General features: G+C 44.4%; 1 protein-coding gene across 3 annotated transcripts in view; it reads left to right on the top strand.

Annotated features, from left to right (window-relative positions):
* Positions 1–21,049, top strand: part of Srgap1 (SLIT-ROBO Rho GTPase activating protein 1) — a 260,889-nt gene that overhangs the window by 201,456 nt on the left and 38,384 nt on the right. For 2 of the 3 annotated variants that reach the window (XM_055611989.1, XM_055611991.1), the window contains 6 exons: positions 5,252–5,449; positions 6,053–6,137; positions 13,020–13,047; positions 15,566–15,668; positions 19,210–19,270; positions 19,412–19,489. In XM_055611989.1, coding sequence (XP_055467964.1) covers positions 5,252–5,449; positions 6,053–6,137; positions 13,020–13,047; positions 15,566–15,668; positions 19,210–19,270; positions 19,412–19,489 — 553 coding nt within the window. Of the gene's footprint in view, positions 1–5,251; positions 5,450–6,052; positions 6,138–13,019; positions 13,048–15,565; positions 15,669–16,178; positions 16,213–19,209; positions 19,271–19,411; positions 19,490–21,049 lie in introns of all 3 variants that reach the window. The other variant, XM_055611990.1, reaches the window with a different exon arrangement.

The following is a 21,049-nucleotide window of genomic DNA, read 5'->3' as shown; positions in this document are numbered from 1 at the left end:
CCACCTTTGACCTTGAACATCCAGCCTCCGGGACTGGAAGATGATAGGTTTCTGTTGGTTATGACACTGGGGTGACACCTTGCCCAGCAAGCTAATCCAGTGTATTTGAGAATGAGACTAGCAAAATGACTTCGGCCTCTCTCCAGAGACAAAACAACTAAGAGCCAGTGTGCATAAATCCCACAGAAAGGATTTTTGATGGCTTTGCCTAACAGTGCAAAGATGAAGACCTGAGTTTGAATCTTCAGCACCACTTTGTGAAAGCTGGCAGTATAAGCCTATAATGCCAGCCCTGGGCAGGTGGAGACAAGTAGATCCTAGGAGTTCACTGGCTGGCTAGCCTAGACAAAAGGGTGAGCTTCCAGGTCAGCAAGAAACACTGTCTCAAAGCAGTAAGAAAGACAGTGATACAGGAGAACAGCCAGAGTCCTTTTCTGTCCCCCACATATTGACATACACGATGATGATGATGGTGATGATGATGATGATGATGATGTCGTCTTCTAATCCCACAGAAGTTACCTCTCTCCCACATCACTCATTTTTATCCATAGGCTTGTGTTTTTCCCTGTGTTCCTTGTCAATTCCTTAGCATTTGCTTCTACCAAACCTACCCATGTTTTCCCGCAGCCAGTGAGGAGTCAGTACAGACACTGTGCCAGCGACGGTATATTTATTTTGGTGAATCCCCTCAGTGACTTATTATCACAGCTTGTGTGTCAGAAGCTGGTGTTACTCTTCTCAGAGAGCATCCCACAGGATGAGACAGAGTCCCAGCCGTAGAGTCTGCTGGCTGCCGTCACTCCCTTATTCTTCCTGGCAACTCCACCGATTCTCGTGTCTGTGAAGGGAATTGAAATGCAGCAGGAAAACAGTTGATTTGGGTTCTCCATGCACATGATCCATTTGTGTGCTTTTGATAACCCCTTTGTAACATGGTTCCAGTGAAACATTGTTTTATAACTATCAATGAGCATGCTTTAATTAACAAATTCCAACCATTGACTGGTCACTTAGGACAAACTATAGGCATGGATTTTAATTTTCGTCTGTGGTGATTTTAGGTCGCGTCTTCTTGGGCGGGTGGGAGAGCTTTCTGTCTCTTTGGTTCTGATATCTGGCACTTGGAACTTGCTCCTTTGTCATTTCTTTAATGTAATCGCCCTTGCATTTTAAGCAGAACTGGATCAGCATTCCTTATATGAACTCTTTCACATTCCACTGTGCTGGAGTCCAAACATTATTGTGTAGGTTTTGAAATCATGCTTCATTTTACGTTGCTGTTTCTGGTGTTTTTTTGTTTTTTTTGTTTTTTTCCCTACTTAAGAAAGTTTCTAAAAGAAATGGATCCTCTACTTCTGTTACTTGAATGTTTTTCAAATGTCTCCTAGTGGTTTCATTCCAGTTGTTTCTTCTCAGGTCAAGAAACATGACCGTTCCACTAAAAAAAGGTCTCAGCTCATTTTCTTCCTGTCTGTCTTTTCCTTTTATTGTTCATCAGCCCCAAGATATTTTAAAAGCAGGAATCTGAGCCATCACTCCCCCTCTTACCGCTGCCAGCGGCTCCCTATGGCCCCTCCACTGGGCGAGCTGTGCTGGGGACCTGATTGGTGTCATTCTGTAAGCTCTATTCCCATCCTTCTCATGTAAAGCTGCCTGCTGTGGCCCCAGGAGGCCGTGCTTCGCCTCTTCCCTCCTCTGCCTTGAGTTCCTTTATTCTAGCATCTCCTCGTTGACCCCCAGCATGGCTCAGAATAAGTACCTTCTCCATATCCCTAGAAAACATTACAGATGCTCACACATATTAGTTTCAACGAATGAAGAGAGGGTGCTGTTCATTTAATAGTGTTTCAGTATAAGTAACAGACTTTCCATTTCCTAATGTGAATATAAAACTCGGGGAGCTATGAAAATTTTGTCTACTTTTTGTCTAAAGTAACTATTGCTTTAATTATGCACGGATATCTTAAATCATAAAAAAGATGTTTTAGTTTAGAAATATATTTCTCTTTCTCAGAGCTTTAAGGAAGCTTCTCACAAGTCTAGCTACTGTGTTTGTTGCCATCAGAGCTGTGTTTTGAGTCAAGTGCATTCTTTAGCATCACAGTACTTTTAAAATGGCTGCCTTGTGCCCTCTTCAGAAATTTTTCCACAAACCACATGACCCATTACACTGACATAAGACAGTGAGTCTTCTAACCCAAGCTGTAGGTACTTAGTCATGCCCTTTGAAGCCACTGCCTGTAGTAATAAGTTTTTTAAACCAAACGTTCAAATATGCTTTGTCGCAGAAATATCTGCTCGTCGCACTGTGCATACTCCAAGATGATGAAATATATTATAGTCTCTGTGTCTTCTTCAGGGACCCTCGCTGTATGTTTGTTCTCAGCATCCTGACTGGTATTGATTGCTCTTATTTGTTAACTACACAATATGATCCTTCTCCCATGTGTGTTTGTGTGTGTATGCATGCTGTGACACACATGTGGAGCTCAGAGGACAGCAGTTGAGTGTCTCCTTCAACCAAGAAGGTTCCCGGCATCAAACTCATGTCATTAGGTGTGGTGGCAAGAACACTTACTCACTGATCCTCAGTGGCTTTTGTCTTATTGTTGTTTTAGGCAATTAAAAAGATTTCTACTTCTTACAGTGATGATGTGCATCTCTTAGTTGATTCTTGCCTTTACATTTCATTGTCCAGAACAAAGTATGAAGCCCATGACACAAGAGCCACACCCTCCCGGAAGGAAGAGTTCCCAGTACTTTGAACAGCAGTAAAAATCCAGTAATTCTAAGCTACTGGTGTCCTGAAAGCTTGGGAAAACAAGTTTGTTTGTTTGTTTGTTTTGGTGGGGGTTTTGCTTTGTTTTGTTTTTGAGGCAGATGAAATTACTGTAGACCTCAATGAACCCTCTGCACAGATATCCAACAAGGGTCAACAAGCCAAAGACCTGACTTTGATCTTTGGGATGTACATGGTGGAGAGAAAGAACTGACTCCCAAAGGTGGTGCTCGGACATCCGCATGCACACTGTAGCATGGGTGTTCCCCCCGCCCCCCAAACAACAGAGACATAAATAAATGTAAGGCACATTAAAGCATTAAAAATTGTTACATGCCTAAGAAGGATAATTAGGTGCATGAGGTGGTTTGGAAAATCGGATAGTGATAGCTAGAAGAACTGATAAACACCAGAGACAGACTGACCGAAGCTACAATAATGGAATGATCAGAAACATGATGCAGAAGAACTTCCTGAATTCAAGGAGATTAAAAAAAAAAAAAAAAACAAAACTTAGATTTCAGCAGAAAGAAAATGAGCAGTGAGATAAGAGGTTGGGAAATAGCCACGTAGAAACTGGAGAACTAAGAACTAAGAAGAACAGAAAAATCACCCCAATCAGGGTGGTGGGTGGTTTGTAGATTAGACACAGCTGAAGAGTGACTTGCCAAAAGGGACAAATGGTCAGGGGAAGGCCATCAAAGTACTATCTGTAAAAGCAAAGAACAGAAAATGCAGAAGAGAAGAGAAAGATTAAGAGACAGAGAGAACAAAGCAGAGCATGCTGTTGTAACTGGGTCCTTGGTAAGAAAATTACAGAAGCAGAGGCAGTGGCTTAAGAGGTAGGGAGAAATGCCAGAACGTAAACGAATCTCTCAGGTTCAAGCGCAGGTACCAAGTACTCTGTCTTTACCTATGTGCCTATGTGCTACTAAGCCTGACAACCTGAGTAAAAGAGAAAACAGACTGTCTCATGCTGTCCTCTGACCTCCACACTCTCATGTGACACATGTACATTCATATGCACATACATGAAACAGAGATATGTATGCATGTCAGTGCCTGGACATATCATTGTGAAGCTACAGAACCCAAGGCTGAATTGAAAGCTTTAAAAGAAGATACAGAAAAATAAAAGATGTCACTTACAGCCATGACAGAGTAAGAGTAAATTTTTACTCAGCAGGAACATGGAAGCCACAAGAAGGTACAGTAATGCATTCCATATACTAAAGAATAACTGTCAGGCAGGAGAGTGTCTTTTATAAGTGAAGATGAGATAAAAGATTCTTAAGTGGATGGAATGGACACAACTAAAAATAAATCCCAATGGAGACTTTTAAAGTATAAGGAATGGAGATCAAGGAACCTGATAAATATGGAATTTTTATAATTATAATTATAAATTACAAATATAATTATAATTTATAAATATAATATTTAATATTTATAATATTGAATGCTTATAAGATTGAAAGATGGATATTGATATATAACATAATAATGTCTTATGTATGTATAGCTACTTAGCTAATTTCCTATTACAATGCATTATAAAACAGTATCTGAATTAGAAGAGGCAAATGGAACTAAAGTCTCTAGACTATAGTATACGAGAAAAGGAATAAAACATGTAACAGTGGACTCTGATAAGCAAAGACAGGATGCGATCTTTGACAAACAAAAAATGAATATTAAGGCGATGCTAGAAAGTAAATTTAAAAGCTCCTAGAAGGTAGTGTTACATATCCTTGTGAGTGTGGGATAGGAAAAGGTTTCTTAAGAAGGACACAGAAAGCACTAAGCAAAGAAAGGGACTGAAAACTGATTGTATAAAGGTAGAATCTGGGGTCAGCAAGATGGCACAGATGGTAAAGGTACTTGCGATGGAAACCTAGCGACCTGCGATCAAGCCTCAGGTCCCCATATAAAAGCAGAAGGAGAAACCGACTCCACAACGTTGTCCTCTACCCTCCAGTCGAGTGCTGTGGCAAACACACACACGCACACACACACACACTAAATAAAATATAAAAATAAAAGCAGGAGCCATATCCCTCTAGTAATGAAGCAGTGAAAAGCTGAAGCCAAGAGCAGGAAAATAATTAGTAACGTGAATAACAAGACTCATAGCCCAGTAGAACATTGACTGACAGGTTCCAACAAAGTATTCCCAAAGGAGAGATCCAGGCTGCCTTTCATGTACAATAATGTGGGCGCCTCCTACAGCAGGAAACCGCCTCTGGAAACCACGTGAGACCACTGCACAGCAGCACGGCAGCTTCAACTGAAAGGACAGGTGTTCCAGCTGTTGTCAGGATGGGGAGTAACTGGTCCAGTTGGCCTGGCTGTCTTCCCCTACCCACCGTGCTCTGAAAGTAGCCTCTCCCTAATGGGCTACTCCTTGATGGCGCAGTATAGGGCTCACAGAGCAGCATGCTAATGGGAGAAATGCATTTCTGTCCCCAGGTCAAGAAAACGACTGAAGCCACCTTGCAGACCATCCAGGACATGGTCACTATTGAGGACTACGACGTGTCAGAGTGCTTCCAGCACAGCCGCTCCACGGAATCTGTGAAGTCCACGGTGTCCGAGACCTACCTGAGTAAGCCGAGCATCGCCAAGAGACGCGCCAACCAGCAAGAGACGGAGCAGTTCTACTTCATGGTGCGCCCGCGCCCCAGCCTCCCCAGAGCGCGGGGCCACGCTGGCCTGGGGTACTGCAGGAGGCCTCGATGGTCCCCTGTACACCCTCAAAGCTCCCAGTTCAGCCGGGCCGGGTAGAGATTTGGAGTTAGGGTCTCTCTAGTTCCGGCTGGGGGCCTGAGGGGCTGAGGATGGCTTACTGGCTTGAGACAGATTTCTCTCCGAACCCGGAGACTACGTGGCCAATGGGCGCCTGCGATCTTCCTGTTCCAGCCCCCTAGTGCTGGGGTTACCCACTCACACTGGAGCACCCAGTGCTGGAGATCTGAACTCAGCTCCTGAGGCAGCTCACCTAGCAATCCCTTTTCCCCAAGTCCAGGCTTTTTCCTCTCTGACGTGGGTAACACATTACAGGGGAGTTTGCTAAAATGCAGCCTGTTTCAACAGGTCCGGGAGCAAGAGGCCTGAGCCTGCCTTCCAGGGAATAGCGTAGTCATCCAGACTAGAGACCACACTTTGAGTAACAGAATTCTAGGAAATAGCTAAAGCAGCTGGGTGTTAGCGTCCCCGCTGGGAAGTTCCTTGACGCTGGGCAGTTTTAAGTTTCTACCTTGCCTTTTGCAGAAACTCCGGGAGTTCTTAGAAGGCAGTAATCTCATCACGAAGCTTCAGGCTAAGCATGACTTGCTCCAGCGGACCCTGGGAGAAGGTCAGATACTGGGAGCAAACGGGGAAGCAAGCTGGCCCGTGTGTCTGTGTGCGCATGCGTGGGGCTTAGGCCGCAGATCATTCTGTTGCATGTTTAGATTTGGTTGCTGCGTGTTCACTGATAATTGTCTTCCCCCCGAAGCCACTTTAAATGGAGGTAAATCCAAGGAACAGGATTAGCTCAGGCGAGGAGTCTCCTTTGGAGAGGGACTTGCACCTACTGACGCCTCCCGCCGCCCATCCCCCAATCTCTGCTCCCTCTGCCTTGGGCTTCTCTGACCTCCAGTCTCAGCCCTGTCCATTTGAATAGGCTGGTACCTGTCCCATCTGTTGCCTTTTGGGAGTCTAGACACCAGTTTGTCCAGTCTGAGCAATCTTTTTTTTTTTTTATATTTTTCTTTCATTGGGCATTGTTGGTAGTTGAGATACGATCTGATGGGCGATGTATGGTTATGTGTAGATCTCCGTGTCGGTAACACAAACAGTACACGAATATGCTAGCAAAGCATCCTCAGAGTCATGCACTGCTTTGATCGATATTCTTAAATGGGTTCTGTTAGTTTCTTCGTCTTTGCTACTGAGGAAACTGGGACAGGGGTGCAGTACAAGCAGATGTAAACATCGTTGCTTCTCTCTCTCTCTCTCTCTCTCTCGATCTTCATAAGATGTAAAAAGAAAATCAAATATACAAGCAAAGCCCTAGCTTGCTCCAGTGTCCCGGGTCTAAAGCTTCGGATTTTTGTCCACACTAGATCCTGCTGGACATTGTAAAAGGTGAAAGAAAGCACTGCTATGGGGTGGGAGATGAGAAGATGGGGTGTGTGGATGACGGAATTCAAAGGAGATGCCGGGGGCTGGAAAGGTACTCAGCCATTGCTGGGATCTGAGCTGGGGTCCCAGCACCCACATGGCGACTTCCTCCAGTTTCTGGGAAGCAAGCCAACGCCCTCTTCTGGCCTCTTTAGGTAAAACACATGCACACACGTGTGTTCACACAGTGCCCTTACACACAAGCACGTAAAATAAAAATTTTTTTAAAGAGATTCCTATCTTATATCTAAGCTCTTGCCTTCTACCATTCTGGAACCTCTCTTGTCCATAAAGTAGTGTGTCCACCGCTTTCTTATGGCTTTCTCCCAAGAAGCCATTATCCTCAAGGCAAAAGGTTGTCATGCATGACCTCAGGCTCCCCAGGCTCCAGGTGAAAAGGCACTTGTACTTAAGGAGAATAAAAAGGGGGGGGGTTGCTTTTAAACTGTTAAAAAGCATCCAAGAAAAACAAAATAAGCAAATGCAAAGTGTCAACTCTAATTAAAATCTGAATCAAAAGGCAAAGCCTATGAAGATCATTTTGAGCATACTAGGAAGTAGAGATAATCTATATGTTAAATATGATCAACTTAATTTTTCTATTTTTATAATGATACTGTGTTTATAAAGAAGACTGTTCCTAGTCTTTTAAAAAAAAAATGCTGAAGTACCACAATATCCAAAACTTACTTCTGGATGGCATTGCTCAGGATTTTCTACATGAGACATACATACATATATACACACACACACATACATACACACATACAATTATGAAATCTCGAATGGGGAGGAGGTCCCCCCCATCAATGGACTTAGAAAGGGGCACGGTGGAGATGAGGGAGGGAGGGAGGGACTGGGAGGGAATGAGGGATCGGGACACGACTGGGATACAGAGTTAATAAAATGTAACGGATAAGAAAAAAATAAAATTCAAAAAAAAAGAAATATAAAAAAATAAATTTATACTGTTATATAAAATACCAAAGTTTTGAGGTAAATGACCCAAAAAAAAAAACCAATTATGAAATCTCAGTGAAGGTGATCAGGATATTTCTTGTACTATTCTTTAATGTCCTCTGTATATCTAAGCTTTATTTTTAAGCCTTTTTATCTTTGAATAGTTTCGTAAATAAGCATGCACTAGCTTTACCCACCCCCTTTTTCCCTCATAATAAAGTCCCCTTTTTCTTTTCTTTTTTTTTTTTTTTTTTTTCGAACAATGCCCTCAGGGTCCCCTTGCTGCCCCCAGAGCATAACTTCTCAGTGTGGAGAAATGCTCCAAATGCCTTCAGACACAAAAGTCCTCCCTTCCAGACTGAGAGCCACTGTGGCCGCGGTGAGGCTGAGGGAGCCGAGCCACGGCTGTGTGCACTCTTGGCACTGTGCGCAGGCAAGTGTTAATGCGGCTCGGAGCCGTACCCTGGAGCCTTTATGGTCGTCATTCAGCATAAATTCTCCCGTGCTCTTGGAGAGAGGAGCCGCACTGGTTAATGTTATTCTCCGTGTCACTCTTGGATTGGGCTACATTTTGGCCTGTCGGCTGAGACGGCTTGCCAAAGGCTGTCCTTCGACAGAGCGTGTAAAGCTGTCATACCTTGTGACCACTAAGCCAGGATTCCTTTGTCTTGGAATTTCTTTCCGTGGGCTCCAGTGTCCCAGGGACACGGCTTCGTCACCCTCAGTTAAGTCTGTGGAAGGGACCTGGGTGGTTTTCCTCAGGGCAGCGTGCACATGCTGGGTGCAGACCTCTGCTGCTCGAAGCCCAGTGATTTCTGCCAGCTGTGGGCCGCTCGCTCCCGCTGGGTTTGACCCTCCAAGAAAAGCAGAGTACGGGAAACACAACCCACTTTTAAAAGAGTCACCCCTTGTAAGCCTGCTGGCTTCCCACCCAAGCCCTGCCCATGCCGATAGGCTTCTAACAGAGGAGACTGGCAGAGTTAACAGCGCTTGTCCCATGGAGAAACAGTGCAGAGGTGAGCTCGTAGGAAGGCGTCCAAGTCCCACCTGGTTAAATAAGGTTAGCGGTGTGGTGGTGGGTTTGAGGACTGGCTTGACGGTTCACACAGGAACACCTCTGAATTCTCCCAAACTTACTTGCTGCTGCAAAAACTGTCTTCGTAGTAAAACAAATAGAGCCTAGCCCAGGGATTTAGCAGTTGATCGTCCACAGATGAAGCTCTAACTACAGACATGTGTTTGGCCCGCCTTGCTGCCTGCTCTTGGCAGGCTACCAGTGGCCCCGTCAGTCCTGTGATTTACAACACAGCGAGGCAACTGGACCAGACTCTTAAAGCGGCATTCTCTAAACTCGGATAGCCAAGGCTCTAAAACGCACCAAAATAGAAAGAAACACATGGGCTCTGAGAGCCACACTCTTCTTTTCTCATCCCAACAAGGCTGCTCAGCTCTCTTGGGGCTATCATTTCTTTTTGAATGGGAACTAAATTGGCCACAGTAAATGAGATATATAGTTGTAGAACTGGGACACTGGATTTTTTTAAATCTAGTAATGAGCCTTCGTGTTCACATCACATTCTTTGTCTGAGGTATTTGGAGGTAAGAGGGTGGAAATATCTGTACAATTCTGCTAAACAGGAAATGTGAGCATGGAAATGTGAGCGTGGCAGCCAAGCTCCGTGTTACATTGTTTCTTAAACTAGGCAAAACATTTTTTGACAAAGGAATTAAGTAGGTTATCTTGGAATAATCCATTGTCCGCCTTTGAGTAGGAGTACAAATACTCTTTCAAAAGAGAGTCAGATTGTGAGTAATTACATCTTTCACAGAGGCAGCACAGTAGTCTACAGTGTTGAGGAAAAAAGGGGGCTGGAAAGTGTCACCACTGGCTCTTCATCCGTCACTCATCAGGGAACAAATCAAAGGTATATCTATCTGTCCAGTTCAAGCAAGGTGTATTTTAAATATTATTTGGCTTTTTTTTTTTCTTACCTTAAGTTGTCCCCAGCCTTCATTTTAAATAAAATGCATTTAAGCGTGACAAGTAATTTACTTCAGAATTCTGCAGTAAAATGGAAGAGAAATCAAAGTAGCCCCTGTTCCTGGGTTGTAGTCCTAGCACATGGAAGGCAGAGGTGGGAGAGTGGGGAGTTCAGGGTGGACCTGGAATATGGGACAAAACCAATCTCTACTCAGCAACCCCCCCCCCCCCGCAAATAGTGCAAGGAGTTGTTTGTATACAAAATAATTAATCCTAGATCGTTTTCCCCTTCCAGATGGCTTTTATGGGGTAGGGGGTTTCCTGTAGTTTTTAATAATTAAAGAAGCTTCCGAAGAGCGTGACTGAGCACTGATCCTCAGACCACCAGGAGCTTTCACATTTCCTTTGGAAGGCGAGTCTTTCTTGCTTGTGGTTATCGACCTATCAGTGACGAAACTGACTGAAAACTAAAACCCCATTCACCAGCTGAGCCACATTCAGATCTGTCCTAACCCTTGCTCCCAGCTCATTATTCAAAGTACACCTCGTATAGGTTTTTAATTTTTTATCTCATACTATGACCCAACAATGAAAGGAGCACCATAATAGATGCCATCTTGTCATTTATCTCTTTCTCAGTTTAGGAAATAATTGGTTGGGATAATTCAGCAAAGAGAGCAAATTACCAGGATGTAAAGCATTTCTCTTTTAGTAATCATCAGTTTCTCTCGAGCCAAACCACGTAGAAGTGATTAGACTGTGCTCCTCAACTGAAATGCATGTTTACTGGTCTGCATATTCACATATCTCTGTGAGTTTTTCATTGAATTTCATTACTTTGTATTTTATTTTAGCCATAATGGGCAGACAAAAGTGCACACTGGAATTCCTTCCCTTCTTGTAGGATTTTCCACAAGTGTTTTCCAAAGGGAAAGACAAAAGTTAGGCTTGAGTGTGGATGTGTGTTCAGTATATGCGCTTGTTTGTGTGGATGTGCATGTTGGGGGGGGGGGGTTTGCATGCTTGTGTGTCCACGGCCTGTGGAGGCCCCAGAGGCCAGCACAGATTGTCTTCCTTGGATCACTCTGCAACGTAGGTTTTTGAGACGGGATCTCTCCCTGAAGTAAGGAGCTCACCAAATGTCTAGTCTGGCTGGCCAGTGACCTGCCTCGGCCCCGCCCACCACTGTGCTCAGACAGGTGCCACCAAGCTCAGTCTTCATGTGGCGTTGGGGCCTGAACTCAGGTTCTCATGCTTCAGGGCAGGGATCTTTACCAACTGAGCCATCTCCCCAGCATAGAAACCCAAGCGGCCACATTTTTATAAGGTAGTGTAGCATGGCACTTGGGATTTCAGACCTGGAACTAAAATAAACCTCAATCCTAGCACCAGCCCCACACTGTACTAGCTCAACCTGGGACAGTCTCTTGTAAAATAAGAAAAATAATAGAACTACTTCTTAAGAAGTTGTGAAGAGTGTGAGTTAGCATATTTAATATAGAGTGCTTAGGTCAAGTGTAGTGGTGCATAGAAATACTGCCAGTACCCCAGGGCAGAAGCAGCAGGTTCAGGAGTTCTAGGCCAGCCTGTGCACCAAGGTTACATAGTATCACTCTGTCTCAAAGCTAGTAACTATAGTGCTAACACTGGTCAGAACTTGATGCTTCCTTAATGCTCAAGACGTTCACTCAAATAGTTTCTAGCTGCTTTTTTTTTTTTTTTAATATATCGCACTGATGCCATGGTAATGCAGGCAACGTGACAGTACAGTACAGACAAAGCAGACAGTATCTCTACCTGCTGTTCTCTGCTCCGCCTTCTGAGTCACCCTGGGTGGTCTCAGCCCGCTCCTGTGGCCGAAGCACAACTAAAACGATAGAGCTTCTCAGCCTTGTCTTCCCTCTGCCCAAATCCAGTCTAGCATGGGGGGCATGGTACTGCACGCCTGTAATCCCAGGCAGAAGCAGGCAGATCTCTGTGAGTTCGAGGCCACCCTGCCTGGTCTACAAAGCGAGTCCAGGACAGCCAAGGCTACATAGAAAAACCCTGTCTAGGAAAACAAAATACAAAAACAAAACAGTCTAGCCCAGCTTCCCACAGTCATTTCCACTAGGATATCCATACAGTACCAAATACCACCCTCGGCTCACCTCATCTCGGGCTAGAAACTGATCTTACCAGCACTCGTACTGGCTGGGATCTATGTGAAGAAAGATGTCCTCTGATAAAAGCCTGTTGTCCCCTGTTTAATAAGCATATATCAAGTATTTCATGCTATGTGTTATTCAAGAGCAGGTGGAGTGCAGGGCCCAGCTGAGGCCTGGTCACTGACCATTCACACCAGCTACTTGTCTACTTGGCCTTGTGTTTTGGGGCTGAATCATAGTGTTGTGTGGTGGGCAGGGCTCACATGTTCGTGCTGCAGCAGCTACAGTTTCAGATTCCCTCAGGGCTGTGTTTGTAAACCGGCCAACTGAATGGTTCACTCTGCCTCACCTTGCCGCAGTTCAGTCCTGTTATTTGCGATAAGAAGGCCATCGCTTTGTGCGAGAAGCAGGCGGTGGTTTACGTAACAGAACTCTGTGAAAGGCTGTGAGCTTACAAGGTGTTAGAATGTAGCATAATTGGGTGTACTTGTACGTTGTTGTCTGTGTCAGCTCAAGGACACAAGCTTTCTCCAAGTACCCTGATTTCATACCACAGAGAGAATACCAATGTAGTCTAAGGGAAACTGAGTTAACCCAGCCCTATTTGGTTTTCTGTCCATCAAAACAGAGAAAATAACTAGCAGGGACTTTTAGAAATGCTTTGTTTGTCTTTAATGGCTGAGCTTATCAGTCAAACAGCTATTTCTTGGTTTTTGCTGTTAATTGCCTCAAGTTGCCAAATGAAACGTGTTCCTCTAACCCGTAGGATTTGTTGAATTTTGGATTGAGATTTTGTGAAAATAATGAATTATTCGAATTACTTGTTATCATATGCTATTCACATCTTTTCTGCCACAAGCTCTGTAACTCATTATGAGTTGCCCAGCACCCTAAGGTAACAGACAATACACAAGACTATCAAACCCAACCTACTGATTCAGCCTGATTACCAATTTTCTTTTTTTTTTTTTTTTTTTTTTGGCAGGTCATAGAGCTGAATATATGACTACAAGGTAGGAAAACATTTTATCATTGTCTGTAGTCTGCCTCGCTTTCTTTTTCTCTTTAGCAGTAGTGGTTAATGACTATGGGAGATAGTCTGGGCATGACAGGGCACAGCACCTTGAAACGATTGGGGCTCTCTCCAGGTGACAGGTGCCCTCACATGGCCAGCTTGTCCTCAGTGGAACCGTAAAGCTCTTTAGTAGACAGTTGTGCCTGAGTTGAACAGGCTTAGTTTATCTTATCCAAAACGACATTAACTTTTTGGATAGACTGATGACACTTTTGACATGATCACTTAGTTAGCAAGTAATTTGGTATGTGGACCAACCCCATTAGTGAGTAGAAACAATTGCCTACTTCCAACACCTGCTACACTTTATGCTGCCTAAAGCACAGACATATGGATATTTTTAGAATTTTAAACCTCTACCCAAGGAGCTGGTTTTAAAGTGTAGCTTCTAACACATACCACCTTTGGTGCATTCCCTCCTCCCTCTGCCCATCCATGAAGGACTGCAAAGCTGCTTTCTTGCCGGCACATTTGGAAACAGGTTCTGATCCGAGGTGGGGCACCTTTGCAGCAACTTTAGTTTCGCTGCGGTGTCACTTGCACAGCAGCCAGACGTCGCAGCAGCTGGTGTAGCAAGGCTTGGGGTGTTTGAGGCTGAGCTCTGTTTCAGGCAAGAAACACGTGAAGCTCTTTGACAGCAGGGTCTTCTGGTTTCTGTGTCTGGGGCTTTGATGCCCTGGGGCTTTGTTAGTCCTGGAGGGACCATCTGTGGCAGTTAGCAGATTCCCAGAGAAGGTCAGGACCAGCTCCCAAGTGTAACTTTCACATGCAGATCAGCTAACCCAGAGTGTGCTCTGATGAGGGCTTTCACCTGCATGGACACCCTACTGCCAGGTACCAACCGACCGTGAACACCCCACTGCAGCGGAAGCCGCCCAGAGCATCCGAACCATACAGTTCAGCTGCTGTCCATTCTTCCCTTTCCTCCCAGGAAAGCCACAGTAAAGGGCTGCATGCATCTTCACCTTCCCCTCCATCCCTGCCTCCGGCGAGCCTTTGTGCATCCCACCCGCTCATGGGCAGATGCCAGAGCACAGCCGTGCCTTTGAGTGCCGAAACTCAACGCTGTCTCTTTATGGGGTGTCACCTCTTGATAACAAAATAGTTTATAAGATAATAAAGAGTGACAGCATCAAGCAGATCCGATGAAACTCTGGGCAGCTGGTTGTTTGAATTTGTCGCACCTGTCTCATCCCTTCCTTCATGCACAACACAGAATTTAGTGTATAAAACATTTCAGAAATGTTAACTGTGGAAGGACAAGACATGCTTCCTGGCAGAGGTGTCCACACAGTTCTTGTGTTTGTAAAGTTTCCATTTAAGCTCCCAGGCACCACGGGGCTTCGGGTGCTGCGGCGGGCTGTATGCCTCATTAGTCACGGCCTCCTGCCGGGAGATTCTGAGAGTTTGGCCATGAAAGGCTCTATCGGCAGGTTTGTTCTCTTAGACACACGTTGGTTGCAGCGGAAATATGTAATGAAGCTCTTCAAGGTTTCACGTAAATTCTTGGGATTTGGTTTCTAAACCGGACTTTGTGAATTTCAGCCCAGTGAACGTAAAAGGTCATTCGTCTTAAGAATCCAGCCTCCTGAAGGGCTTCCATGGCCTGGAGGCCTGGCGAGCCCTCACCTGTCTGCTTGCAGAGGTTAACCCACACAGATACGGAATTTGAATCTGGTCATCTCGGCCCTTCCTCTTCTGCTCTAAGGGAGACAAGCAGAAGAGGCTGGCTCGTCCTAGAGTAGTACGAGTTGATTGGTGCAGGGTTTGCCATTGAAGCACTTGGCAGGCTGATGGGTGTGTGCCTGACAGCTTATCCATAGAACAACAGGCAGGAGAGTCCAAAGCAGCACAAAGAGTAGGATCTAGTGCCCAGAGGTGTGTGGGCAAGGTTGCCATGCAGGCTACAGAAACAATAACTCAGATGTATCTGGGCCCCACAATCAGAGACCCTAATTTTCTCGGGGGTGACCTGTTAATAAAAACATTTACACAGAATAAAATCTCATTAATGCATGAGGAATACTGAGCAGGTACAGATGTGCCCTGCATTGAAGAACTATGATCTAACTAAAAATAGCTAATTCCTCGTTTGCAAATCTCTTGATGCCCTTTTACAATTGTGCCTTAGTGTGTAATTCATAAACAAAACATGAAGCCTGGCTTTGTAACATTTGGCTAGATAGCTCAGAATAGCAATTTATAATACTTAACATTTTTAAGAAGCTACAAAAAATAAAAAAAGGCCAGTCCTAGCACATAGGAATATCGTAGTCTAAATGAACACTCCTATGCTTTTGATATATAACTAAAAGCAAATTGGAGAAAAGCGTAGGAGTGTTTTCTCCTGGGCTGGAGTGGGGAAGGAGTCCGGGATCCCTGGTTTTGTATTTTGATATGACCTAAGGGTGTTTCATTTACTGTCTGATTTCAGTAATTATATTCCCTTCCCATAGGCCTCCAAACGTCCCCCCAAAACCCCAGAAACACAGGAAGTCCAGGCCCCGCTCCCAGTATAATGCTAAGTTGTTTAATGGGGATTTGGAGACATTCGTCAAGGTACCGCATTGGCTGCCCAGGTGGCTGGCCTCCATGCTTCTCACTATAATGGTCTCAGCCTCCCACGAGTGAGGCGAGTCATTATGTCCAAGTCTGTCCTGGGGCTCTTCGCTTTCCCAGAAAATCAATATAATATTTCCTGAAGTCGGAGAGGAGCGAATATTGGGATTGAGAACCTTCTGAAGAAAAATAGATAAATATGGATGTTATCATGTGGGCAAGAGAAAAGGCACTCTTTTCTTTTTCCAAGCCAAAAATTGTAGGAAAAGGAAGAGTTAAACATGATAAACTATTTTATGTTTAATTGTGTCGTGGAGATGGCACAGCATGCGTGTTTTTAAATCCGTGTTAGGCTCGCTCTGAAGCAAGGCACCAGTCTGGCTTTCTCATGACTTAAGGAATTCATTATATTGGATAAATTTTGTGCAGCCCTGAAGTCTGTATCTTGTATCTCTGCTGTGTTTACTCTCTGTCTCCTTTCTCATCCTGTATCTCTGATAATGCTTCTAGCCGGGGACGGAGGAACTCTCACGCGAGACATCAGGTATTGTGCGGAAGGGAAGTGAGGGCCTCTGTGCGCTGGCATCCCTTGCAAGTCATGCCCATCCTTGGCTTTAACCAGAGTCGTTAAGCTCTGTAAAAGAAAAATGTTTGCAGTTGGAAATTAGACAGTTTATAAATAGGCTTTACTTAGAAAGAAAACCGTGGGAAGCAGACACCGACCGAAGAGGAGTAATGGATAGATCAGGCTTTGACTGATATGTTCGGCAAACATATCCAGTTTTTTTTTTTTTTTTGGGGGGGGGGCAAGCCAATGTCAAATACCAAATGCATATTTAATATTGAATTGTGAATTCTGATGTAAATCACATGAAAAAGAGACTTTCCCATTAGAGATAACATTTCATGAGCTAGGCTACAGTGTTTTTGAAGACTAACTATAGTAGAAGATTCACATTTTAAGTAATTTATAAGGCCCATAATTTGTATGTTATAGATCTATTTCCTTCTTTAAAGACAGGTTTACCCATTAACTCTCTGCACTAATGTTAAAAGGCCTGCATTAATGTATGTGCATGCCACCTGTATGACGCTTGAAGGCATTCACGTGTGTGTGTGTGCATGCAGAGGAAGAGAACATAGAAACCTCTGGAAGTCTTAAAAGTGAGTCCTACCCCGGGATCAAATAAGCAGCCACCGAGACAGCAGCTACAAAGCCATTGCCGTGAGCCTTAAGCACCTATTGACTCTAATGTAATAGAAAATTATTGTCAAATTTGATGTGATTATCTAGTTTCCCAGCCCATAGCTTTTAGGCAGGAGCTAGTTAAGCAAGGGGGAGCAACAAAAAGAAGGCAAGAAGAAATGCCACTGATGACGAGGCAGGGAGAGAGAAGGCAGGAAAGACACAGAGGCAGGTGACCCACTTTGCTCACTTCGCTGCAGGGAGAGAGGAACAGCCGCTTAAGACAACACACAGATTAGAGATTTTGAAAATTCTTCACTAAAAGCTAACAGTGAAAGGCAAGCAAATTGAGGAACTAAAGAAAGACTAAGGTAGATAGTTACTATGAAAAATCCATTGTGTAAACTGTGTAGAGTGAACACCGAAGAGTCTTTGGTAACCTGGAACGCAGGGGTACAGAGGTCTCTCTCTCTCTCTCTCTCTTTCTCTGCACCTCTGGAAAGCCCCTCCGAGCTCTCCCAAACTGTACCATGAAATGGTAAGAGCAAAACCATCTTCCCGTATGGAAACAGAGACACAGAGAGATGTTTGGTAGTAGCTGGAAGACAGCCCATAATTTCACTCCCTATAAAATATTTTCTACCCAAACATCTGTCATCCATGAAATTAAATTAAGATGCTCATTATATTTTTTACTATAATATGGACTGTATCTAAGTGAAATGCTAATCTTTTTAAAAGATTAGCAATCATTTAAGTGAATGTCAGGACAAAAATGTTTTCTATAATACCATGAAACTGTAAAACTGTTTAGAGCTTTCTGAGTGCAAACAGTTTTCTTTTAATCGTTTATTCTTTGTCTTTATGCTAAGTCTAGCAGGGATGTAAACTAATGCTCTCATTTCATCACTCACACTTAAGTATTTGTTGCTCTTTTAAATTACAGTGTGACAGGAATTGTTTATAAACTGTTACTTCCATTAAATCATGCTTGTGTCTTACAGAAGGTTCCCTTCATGTCTTCAGTAAATTTTGGTGTAATTACACCACTGTTCATGAGCCAACTCGCCTTCAGTAAAATGTGTTTTAGTTCTTTTAAGGCTCTTCTTTAAGGAATTAATAAAAATATATGCTCCTAAAACAAATGAAGTAATTAGAGAAACCTAACAAGGCTCCAGGAATAACTGAAACATTAAGTGGCTTATACACTGATTGCCTTGAAGCTTGAAAATGAAGCTGTGTTCTTAGGAGTACATTACCTGCTCTGGAGACGGTAGAGACATTGAGAAGACTTGGAGCTAGAGAGATGCATTATTCCCACGCTTCCCAGCGGGAAAAATTACTGGCTCCTAATGTTAAGACCAAGGTCTTAATGTTCCAGAATAAAACTTTTCACGGGTGTGTACCCTACGCTAGCTAATCCCTCTCAAGTCCCATGTTTCCTGGAAAGATGTAATTCCTAAAAGATTGGTCTTAAAAGTACCTGAAAAACAACACCATCCCTAGCAATTCTCTTTAACTCATAGAGTGCATGTCATCAGTACATGTTTAGCTGGCCCCCGAGGCCCCTTCATCCCATTTGACATGCTATACGGGTGGTTTTTCAAAGCACTTCCAGCCTCTTCTTAGAAGAGGGTGGTGAGCATCTCACAAGGGGTGGCCTCAAGAAGGACAAAGCCCTCTTCCTTCTCTTTGTCCTTAAGACAGACTAAGTTCTGTAAGGCTGAGTAAGTTCTGATGCAGGCTAAGTAAATACATAACATGCTTTCATTACACTCGAAACAGTGTGTGACTGCCAGCGACGTGCTAGAGAGGTTCCTGAGGGCTGGCTGATCACAGCGGAGATGCTGTGGCTGAAGCACGTAGCAGTCTTCTCTTGTGCTTCGCCCCGAGCACCCTCAGTAATAACCTCTCAAATGAATTGTTCATGTCTGCATGTAAGTTAAAGATAAGGAAACACACAAGTTGCATTTGGGTTTCGGGGCTCCTGATGAGTCGGGGGTGTCCCTGTGTATCCATTCTGGCCTCCTACTCAGCCTCCTGACTGTGGGAGTTCTAGCCACCACTCCCAACCTGAATATAGCCTCTTCAGGTCTCTGGGCTTAGCAAGACAACATGGAGCCTTCTGACAGTAAATGTATTTGATTTAGCTTGCTTCAGAACTGAGGGGTACCTTTAAGGGATGATTTGTTTGCTCTTTTTGTTGTTGTTGGTTATTTAGGGAGGATTTTTAGTGTGTTTGGAAAAGATCACCTGACAGGTCGAAAGCCCACTCTAACAGTAAACTTTATTCCTCTGAGTGACCAGCCCTCTCCTCTAATGTTTCCCGATTTCCATCCCTCCTCCTCCCACCAGGACTCAGGCCAGGTTATCCCTCTCATTGTGGAAAGCTGCATCCGATTCATTAATCTCTATGGTAAGCATCTGTCACCTTAGAATCCTTATGTAAAAGCAGGCAGTGGATTTGTTTTGGTGAGCGTATCTTTTTGCTTGGAGGTGGGGGGGGGGTCTGTAGGCAGAGAGGGAGTTTCTCATGCTCTGCCTTCTGTTGTCCTAGGTCTTCAGCACCAGGGGATTTTTAGAGTGTCTGGTTCCCAGGTGGAAGTGAATGATATCAAAAATTCCTTCGAGAGAGGTAACTGTATGCTTCTCCCCACAAGCAAAACCTGTTGAAAAATCACTCTCTTTCATTGTTTGCCAGGCGCACTCACTCTGCACGGCCCCCAAACCCCCATCCTGTGCAGGCTTCATTGTGGGAGCCGGGGAGTGAGGTGTTACTGTGTAAAGTAGAAAGGCCTGTGAGCTTTGTCCCCTGATTTAGGGTGTACGCTGACTGTCCATGACATGTGTGACAAGATGGCGCTTGACGGGGTTCTAGGAAGGGTTAGGCTGGCCGCAGCCTAAAGGGTGAGAGAATGAGACATCTTCCCCTCTCTCACCTTTCTCTGTCGAGGGCTGTCTCCTTCTTCCTGTCCCCATGCCATATTCCCTTCCCATGCCCTGGGTCAGTACCTTCCTTATGTCCATAATTGGCTGAGATACGAGTTTCACTGAATTGTTAATGAGTACATTATAATTAGTAAAGCCACACACCAATGTAGCATCAGGAGGACCCAGACTGAATCAGAATCTCTTATTGATGGTGGGATTCGGCCACGGCACTCCAGCCTTAATTTGACCAGTTTCCTCATCTGCCCAACCGATGCGGTTTAAATGTGACCTGTGACAATACCCGACCCCTTAATGATGCTATTCATTTTCAGTGCGCCCCAGTTATTATTTGCATTTTATCTACTTCGGGGTTCATCCAGGCCTTCCCCATGCTTGGCCGTTAGGGAAAAATGCAGAATGGTGACAGCACGGAGATTGCTGAGATAAACTTGGCACCCCTGTGTTTTTTCCGGTTTCAAAGCCTCTGACTGATATGACATGTTGGACAGACCAGTCTGACAGAAGCAGCTAAGCAAGCCACACCTTTTCTGCATTGTGGTGGGGACCAGGTGGAAGTGGCCAAGCGTAGGCCTCTTGGTGGCCACACAGGCCAGTGAATGCTTTGTTACTGTCTCCTGGAAATTCCTCTCGTTTTGAATACCGAGATGAGGTTTTTCTCTCTCTCAAATGGCAAAACAAAACAATAATAATAATTACAAGTGATTCTGCTGGGTTCGTGTTCAACCACTTCCTGCCTGAGAAAACAGAGAAAGGAAACAAGGGCCCCTGAGAATAAACTTCCACAAAGACAAGTGTGAGCTACAGGGTAACGGCTGCTCTGTGAGCTAAGGGAAGGAAGGCCGGGCCTGTGCGTGCGCAGTGGCCTTTGATGTAAGCCTCGGTGCCATGTTGTTGTCCTGAGGGGTGAAGGGGTCCAGTTCATACCCAAGCAGGTATGGTAAGCATCTGGCTGTTACCTTACATCCATGGGCAGTAAAGGAAACTGTAATTCCATGATCGATTTTTTAAAAAATAGTCTCTTCTCACACAAACTGTACATGTTCAAATCCCCTGTCCCGATCTTAGAGTCTCCTACTTTAAAATGCACTGTAACCCCACTGCGCATCTTCAGCCAACTCCTACTTACTTCATTTACAGTCAGTCATGGATATTTCTGGGAAACTCTGCTGACCAACCTCAACTGTATCTTTTTCCCAGACGAATAAGAAACACTGAATATAGTTCTTTGAGTTCATGTCAACCT

Source organism: Psammomys obesus, unplaced genomic scaffold, assembly GCF_907164565.1.
Source record: "Psammomys obesus unplaced genomic scaffold, mPsaObe1.curated_primary_1811, whole genome shotgun sequence".
In the NCBI taxonomy this organism is placed as follows: Eukaryota; Metazoa; Chordata; class Mammalia; order Rodentia; family Muridae; genus Psammomys; species Psammomys obesus.
The sequence above is the reverse complement of the archived record's forward strand: the minus strand, read 5'-3'. Positions and strand labels throughout refer to the sequence as shown.